The sequence below is a fragment of the Primulina tabacum genome, chromosome 9 (genome assembly GCF_025594145.1).
Source record: "Primulina tabacum isolate GXHZ01 chromosome 9, ASM2559414v2, whole genome shotgun sequence".
Classification (NCBI taxonomy): Eukaryota; Viridiplantae; Streptophyta; class Magnoliopsida; order Lamiales; family Gesneriaceae; genus Primulina; species Primulina tabacum.
Window position 1 is genome coordinate 2,391,590 of NC_134558.1, and position 8,278 is coordinate 2,399,867.

At 40.4% G+C, this 8,278-nt stretch overlaps 2 protein-coding genes across 2 annotated transcripts; both read right to left on the reverse strand.

The window, feature by feature from the left end:
- Nucleotides 1-3,593: 3,593 nt before the first annotated feature.
- Nucleotides 3,594-4,340, reverse strand: LOC142556851 (secreted RxLR effector protein 161-like). The gene is made up of 2 exons (XM_075668351.1): nt 4,226-4,340; nt 3,594-4,018 (listed from the first exon to the last, which is right to left on the reverse strand). Exons 1-2 carry the CDS (start codon nt 4,338-4,340, stop codon nt 3,594-3,596), a joined length of 540 nt encoding a protein of 179 aa, XP_075524466.1.
- Nucleotides 4,341-6,078: 1,738 nt separating this feature from the next.
- LOC142504618 (uncharacterized) lies at nt 6,079-7,781 on the reverse strand. Its single transcript, XM_075617485.1, has 2 exons — nt 6,507-7,781; nt 6,079-6,195 (listed from the first exon to the last, which is right to left on the reverse strand). The coding sequence occupies exons 1-2, from the start codon at nt 7,645-7,647 to the stop codon at nt 6,161-6,163; spliced, it is 1,176 nt and encodes a 391-aa protein (XP_075473600.1). The 5' UTR covers nt 7,648-7,781; the 3' UTR covers nt 6,079-6,160.
- Between the last annotated feature and the right edge of the window lie 497 nt (nt 7,782-8,278).

Sequence of the window (8,278 nt, forward strand, 5' to 3'; positions counted from 1 at the left end):
ATCTGATTTGAATATGAGGCAACGCAGGTGGATGGATCTCCTGAAGGATTTTGATTGTGAGATTCAATATCACCCTGGATCGGTGAATGTTACTGCGGATGCCCTGAGCCGGAAAGTTCATGATTCTGTTTTAGCATCTGTTTGTGTCGCCAAGGTACATGAAGATATATGTACTTCTGGTTGGACTTTTCACTCGACTTGGAATTCTGTCACTGTCTCAACATTGCAAATTGAGCCGAACTTGATATCAAAAATACGAAAGGCCCAACGAAGCGATGCTCAGATCCAAAAGTCGATAGAACTTGCAGGACATCAGTCTGGATTTCAAATTTCTTCTGATGGTTCTTTACGACTTAATGGCCGGCTGGTAGTTCCTGATGATTCTGATTTGAAATTTGACCTTCTTCGAGAAGCACTTGTAGCAAATACAGTATTCACCCTGGAGGTCGGAAGATGTATTTGACATTGAGACCTCAATTCTGGTGGAAACGTATGAAGAAGGACATTGCTGAGTTTATTTCGAAATGTCTTGTCTGCCAGCAAGTAAAAGTCGAGAGAATGAAACCGGGAAGATTGTTCCATAGTCTTGAAATCCCGAAATGGAATTGGGAACATATTGCAATGGATTTTGTGACTCATTTACCTCGTTCGCCCAAGGGCTGTGATGCTATTTGGGTGATTATTGATCGACTTTCCAAATCTGCGCATTTTATTCCGTATGAACGGACTTATCCTTATAAGAGAATGGCCCGTTTATACATTGAGAATGTTGTGAGACTGCATGTTGTGCCAGTCTTGATTGTATCTGATCGTGATCCCAGATTTGCTTCTAAATTCTGGGGTAGTTTTCAGGAGGCGATGGGTACGCGTTTGGCTATGAGTACTGCTTATCATCCTCAAAATGATGGCCAAACTGAGCGTACGATTCAAACTTTAGAGGATATGTTGCGTGCTATTGTGATGGACTTCAGAATGGGATGGCATGATGCCTTATCATTGGTTGAATTTTCTTATAATAATAGCTTTCAGACGAGTATCGGTATGACACCGTTTGAAGCTCTATATGGGAGACGATGTAGATCACCGTTATTCTGGGATGAGATTGGTGAGAGACAATTGACTGGACCTGAAATAATACAGGAAATGAACGATAAGGTTCAGTTGATTCGGCAGCGGATGAAAGCTGCTCAGGATCGTCAAACGAGTTATGCGAATAAACGAATACGACCCTTGGAATTCCAGAAAGGTGACAAAGTGTTTTTGAAAATATCTCCCTTTAGAGGCACTGTTCGATTTGGCATGCGAGGGAAACTATCTCCTCGTTATGTTGGTCCATACGAGATTCTGGATCGAGTTGGTGATCTTGCGTATCGATTGGCATTGCCACCAGCTCTATCTGCTATTCATGATGTGTTTCATGTTTCTATGTTGAGGAAATATGAACCCGATCCATCACATGTACTTGCACCTGATGAGGTTGAACTGGATCCTTCTCTTTCCTATGTTGAACAACCTGTTCGCATTATGGATCGAAAGGAAAAGATATTGCGAAATAAATCGATTCCGTTGGTTCGAGTACAATGGACACGACATGGTGTGGAAGAGTCGACGTGGGAATTGGAGAGCAAGATGCGAGAATCATATCCGCACTTATTTGATTCTATTCCACATGTTCCATTGTATTCAATGTATTCTGATCCGTTTACTGATTTTAGTTTTGATATGTACTATAATTGGTGACATATATATGCTTGCCAATGTTATGTATATAGAGATGTTTAAGATTTCGAGGACGAAATCTTTTAAGAGGGGGACAAATGTAAGGACCGTGTATCGTATTATCGTAAATCCCATGTTGATTATCGATAATTATGAAATTGTCATGTGATTATGTATATGATGTATATCATGACAATGAAATTGAGAAAATGAATATTGAATATGAATTGACGTTGTAAGAGCTCGAGTGGAAAAGCCGGACGCCAGTATAGTACAAAAATTTATATTTGTACAGAACGTGTGGCGCCCGGGCGGTAGAAAATGACCGCCCGAGCGCCAGGGTATGTAAAATTTGTGTTTGGGCAGAACACTCCGCGCCCGAGCGGTAATATTTGACCGCCCGAGCGCGGCACAACTCACACTCGGGGCAGAATGTCTCGCGCTCGGGCGCGAGAATTCTACCGCCCGAGCGCGAGAGCGGTGGGAAGATAAGAACAATTTTTTCCTGTTCATTTTCTTCATTTCATTTCAGAGGCTTCGAGAGAATACGAGGGAATTCGAATATCTTTCGTCCGAATCGACTTCGAAATGCTTGTCTAAACGCGAAACAAATTATATATTTGTGATTGTCGCGTCGAGGGCTTCTGACTGAGGTAATTTTCTTCTAGTTCCAGCAGCTCTAAATATCAAAGTGCTGGAATAGCCTATATTTGAAGTTGAATTTCTGATATGTAGTAGAATAACCGACAAGAAACTTGTATTCGAAGTCGGAATTGAATTATGATATGAATTTGATTTGATATGAATTTTTGAAGTTTCAAATGATATTTGAAACTCATATTAATGATTTTGGAGTATGTTATAGATTGGAATGAGTATGTTATTGATGTAGATAAAGTGTAATATCAATATCTTCAGGCTACATCAACTGGAAACGAAGAATTGAGGTATGTTGCGACCGGGTAACATACGACAGATATCTGTATTATATGATATATATCAGATTGATTTGATTGATTGGAATGAGATTATGTGTCTATATGCCTTATTTGTCGATTGATGTGGCATACATGACATTGAGATTGAGATATCGGTGTATAAAATAAATGTTTTGTTAACACACATCATTTTATGCATACATCGATACATGACATGCACGTTGAGCTATGATCCTTGGATACCCTGATATGATTTGATTGGATTCCGGGGTTTGTGAATACAATCGCTATGCCGGTATTATATGACCCGTAAAGCATAGACAATTGTGGCCCCATATGATTGGATATGAGATTTGGGATTTGATGGTGCTTTGCCGACGCTATTATACGAGTATCCCATATTGGCCGGTGTGCCATCTCGAGCATTGATTTGATAGCGATTCGATTGATTCTGACATGTGCTCAGTGGATGGGCATTTGACCTGATACCTCCACGACATACATGCATTGCATACCATATATCATTGTTTAGATACTTGTGGTATATATGATTGGTTGTTCCATACGGAGCTTTGCTCACCCCCAAGGGGGGCTGTTGTTGTCTTTGTGTGTGGACAACGGCAGGTACTCCAGGATATCAGGAGACCGGAGAGGGTACTTCTGGAGGGAGCCACAGCTTGGGCTGAGGTTTTATGTTTATGTCTTGTTCCCAGTATATATGTATATGTATCTATATACCGGGGCATGTCCCGAGGATATGAGTTGTTTGTATGTGATTGGTTTTGATTACGTGTGGACATATTTTATGATTTGAGATTAAATACTATTTTCAGTATTTAAGTTATAGAAGAGATATTTTGGGCTCATTGTAAAGAAATTTAAACTCGTTTTCCGCTATAATTAGTTAACCCTAATCAGATTGCATTGTAATAACGATTAGGAGCTAAGGGCCCCACAGGATGTGATGTGAATGGCAGCTTGGCTGTCACAAAACAAGGTAGCTGGTTTGCCGATGCAAATTCCCAAGTCTTGTAGAAGGGAAATAATCCAGATTGCTTCACACGTTGCATTTGCCATGGAACGGTACTCTGCTTCAGTAGAGGAGCGGGAAACAACATGCTGTTTCTTAGCCTTCCAGGAAATCATCGAAGAACCAAGAAAAACACAATAGCCACTAGTAGAACGGCGAGTATCCAAGCATGCTGCCCAATCCGAGTCACATAATAGGTTTAATCGGATTTCAGAATTTGAGCTATAGAGCAAACCTTGTCCGAGAGTTCCTTTCAAATATTGAAGAACTGAATAAGCTGCTTGCAAATGGGTGGTCCGTGGACTGGACATAAATTGACTCAACTTGGTGACTGAGAAGGACAAATCAGGACGAGTGATTGTGAGATATAACAGCCGTCCAACCAATCTTCGATACACCTAAGGATCAGGGAGAAGATCTCCAGCCTCCTGACATAATTTCAAGGTAGGATCCATGGTTGTAGAGCGTGGTTTGCACCCGAGATAACCAGCCTCAGACAGTAACTGAAGGGTATAATGTCGTTGAAACATGGAAATACCTTGCGGAGATCTAGCAATTTCAATACCTAGAAAATATTTCAAGGTACCCAAATCCTTGAGTGCGAAATGATTGTGCAACAAACACCTGAGATCTTCAGTCCTCTTTAGGTTCATTGGTAGCCACCACAATGTCATCAACATAAACTAATAATGCAAGAAAAACATTGCCACGCGTCCGAATAAACAGCGAATGATCAGCCTATGATTGATCAAAACCAAGAGTTGATAGAGTGGAGGAAAATTTAGAGAACCACTGCCTGGACGCCTGCTTGAGTCCATACAGAGACTTATGCAGCTTGCAGACAACATTAGATGGTAAAGGCACCCCCTGCTTTGTATAACCAAGAGGCAAAGACATGTAAACCTCTTCATCTAAATCACCGTGTAAAAAGGCATTATTTACATCAAGCTGCAGCAATGTCCAATTGTGTATAGCACTGAGAGCTAACAAGACTTTAACAGAGACCATTTTAGCAACCGGTGAGAATGTTTCAAGGTAATCCAACCCTTCTTGTTGTGTATAACCTTTGGCTACCAAACGTGCTTTGTATCGATGTAAAGTGCCATCAGCTAAAAACTTGGCTTTGTAAACCCATCTACAACCAACTGGTGTTTTCCCTGGTGGTAAAGAGACCACAGTCCAGGTCCCATTGTTTTCCAGAGCCTGCAGCTCTTCAACCATAGCTTGTTGCCACTCAGGAATCAAGGCAGCTTGAGAATAATGATGAGGTTCAAAAACAGAGGAAATGTTATGAACAAAAGCTTTATATGAAGGAGAGAGATGAGAAGTCCCAAGATAGGAGACAAGAGGTTGAGCAGTAGAGCTGTTGGTGGTGGAAGAAGGAAGGAGGTAACATTGATAGTCAGTTAAATACACAGGTTTGGTACGAACACGAGTTTGCTTGTTGGTTGGTGGACTAGAAGTATCGAGATGAGTGTGAGGGACAAGAGCTTTATGAGTAGGCAACACTTGGTCCGAAAAAAAAGCTTGAATCACTGGAACAGAATGAATCATCTTTACAGGGAAAAATAGATATATAAATGTTGTTAGTAGTAAGATCTAAGAGTTTATATCCCTTGTAACCGTGGGGATAACCAAGAAACACAGACCGAATTGCCCGAGGAAAAAACTTATTTGTGCGATGAGTGAGGAGAGTCGACCCATAGCATAAACACCCAAAAACCTTCAAGTGAGAATAAGAAGGAGCTTTGTGATAAAGACACTCAAAAGGGGTCTTGTGAGAAAGAACAGGAGAAGGGGTCCGATTGATCAAATAAATGGCTGTAAGAATGCAATCTCCCCAATACAATAAAAGACATGAGATTGAAAATAAAGTGCTCTTGCGACGTTCAAGATGTGTTGATGTTTGCGTTCAACCACTGAATTTTGTTCAGGTCGTTGAACACAAGAATGGAAATGAACAATGCCTTTGGTCTGAAAAAATGTGGAGAAGTTCAAATCCGGGGCATTATCTGAACGTACAGCTTTAATGGGCTTATTGAATTGAGTATGAATAAGCTCACAGAAAGTGGGAAAAACTGTAATAGCTTCAGACTTAGTTTTTAAAAGATAAACCCAAGTAAAACGACTATGATCATCAACAATAGTCAAGAAATATCGAAAACCTTCCACACTAACAGGAGAAAAAGGTCCCCAAACATCTATGTGAACAAAATCAAAGGTATCTTCAGAAATGGAGCCAATAGATGTACAAGGCAATCGTTTTTGCTTGGACATATGACAAATAGAACAATGTGATACATCATTGATTATGGGATGAAAATGTAATTCGTGACCTACAACAGAAAGTTTTGTAAAGGATGTATGTCCCATTCTAAAGTGCCAAAGATCTGTTTTATTGGAAGAAACTTTACAAATTGTTGATGTGGACATAGCTGTGGAATCAGTGAGGACATATAGATTGCCAATGCGTCTACCCATCCCAATCACTTTCTTGGTTGCTGGATCCTGTATAGAACAAGAATTAGAAACAAAGGAGACTGAGCAATAAGTCTGGGCAGTAAGTGAACTGATAGACAAAAGGTTAAGGTAAAACTGAGGGACTAGCAAAACATCTTGCAAGACAAGGACAGAGGACAAATGAACCACACCAATGTGTGTGGCCTCGACTGTGGCACCATTTGGTAGTCTTACAGATATAGTACAAGGTTTACAAGATTTGAATGATGACAATGCGCAACAAATATGACGAGTAGCTCCTGTGTCTAGGATCCACTCTGAATTCACAGTGTGTACGTGTGGAGAAGAAAGAAGAGTACCATGGAAGCATGATACAGAAGGTTCCTCTTGCTGCTGAGCCTGAGCAGAGACAAAGCCAAGGTGAAGTTGTGCAGTAAGGAAAGTAAGAAGTTGCTGGCATTGGCTCGGAGTTAAGCTATCACCCAACTGAGATGTAGATTGGTTAGAGGTATCAGCACATGAAACATTAACACCATCGTGTGGAACATTGACAGCATTAATGTGACCACGTGACTGTTGTTGCTGAAACCTTGGATGACCAGGAGGAAATCCATGAAGCTTGTAACACTTATCCACGGTATGACCTGTGTATTGACAATGAGAACAAATGAGCTTATCATTCCTACTCTGTTTGTCAAACTTACCTCCCTTCAGATTAAAAGAACTTGAACTTCTTGCCGCAGTTGCATTTGAAGAGTGAACTACTGTGACTTGAGACCAGTTCTGATGTATAGAGCATTGACGTTCTTCCTGTATAACCATGGAGAACACTTTGGAAATTACAGGCAAGGGATCCATCATAAGAATTTGTGCACGGATCTGAGCATATGAATCATTGAGTCCCATCAGAAACTGAAGTACACATTCCTGATTTTGGAAATTCACAAGTTGTTTCATAGATCCACAGTGACAAGGAGCTATAGGTTGAAAATCCTTGAGCTCATCCCAAAGAGTGCGCAGACGAGTGTAATAAGCACTAATATTCATTGAACCTTGATGAAGATCCGTGAGTAGCTTTTTGATTTGAAAAATGCGCGGAGCGTTGCTCTGAAGAAATCGCTCTCTGAGATCGATCCACATTTCCGACGCTGTAGGAATATACATCAGACTATCCGCAATGTCGCGTGAAACCGAATTGAGTATCCAAGAGATGACCATACTGTTGCAGCGTAGCCACGCACCATACAACAAGTCATCAGGTGGTGGTTGTACGATTGTGCGATCAACAAAACCTAGCTTGTTCTTCGCGGTTAACGCCATAATCATAGCTCGATTCCAGGTATTAAAATTGTTACCAGTGAGTTGGTGAGACACCAAAACTAGACCTGGATGATCGCCATTTTGAAGATAGAAAGGACTACTAGAGTCTTCAACATGATTTCGAGACATTAGAGTAGAAGATTGAGCTGCTTGATTATTGGCTTGATTCCCCTTCGCCATGGAAGACGACGCTAGAGAGCAGAAAGATAAATCGCACAATTACTAGTGCTCTGATACCATATTACAAGTAAATGAATTGATCGAAAATCAACTAACTCATTAAAATGAAGAAGTCGCATTTTTATACAGTAGGGGAAGGGGTTTATTCTAGTGTGTGTACGTGTGTTTTTGTATCTAATAGTATCTAATAACTTTTCTATAGAATTTAACATTTTATCTTAAACCCATGGTCATCATGTACCACACGGGTGTAAGTTGTAACGCATCTGTTGTGGCTCAGAAACTTCTGGATAGATAGTTGATGCACATGAGACTATAAGAACAAAAGCAGAGTGTCTTGGATGGAAAAAATTGCAGATCAGCCCCAAGTTTTTCTTTCTTCTACTCTCTTTAAGCATTCGATTAAATTTATAATGCTTGTTGAATGATTCAGGAGCAATTTCATCCCAACACAATCCCATGTTTCAATGTTTGATATTGATTTGCTATTATCAAGGCGAGGATGTGGAATCAGAATGGGCTTATGTGAAGCCATAAACTCAAATAATTCTTAAGAAAGAAAGCTTTAATATGCAACAACTGTTTTCTAAACCTATACGGCTATTCCAGCTCATATTCGAACAAGAGAGGT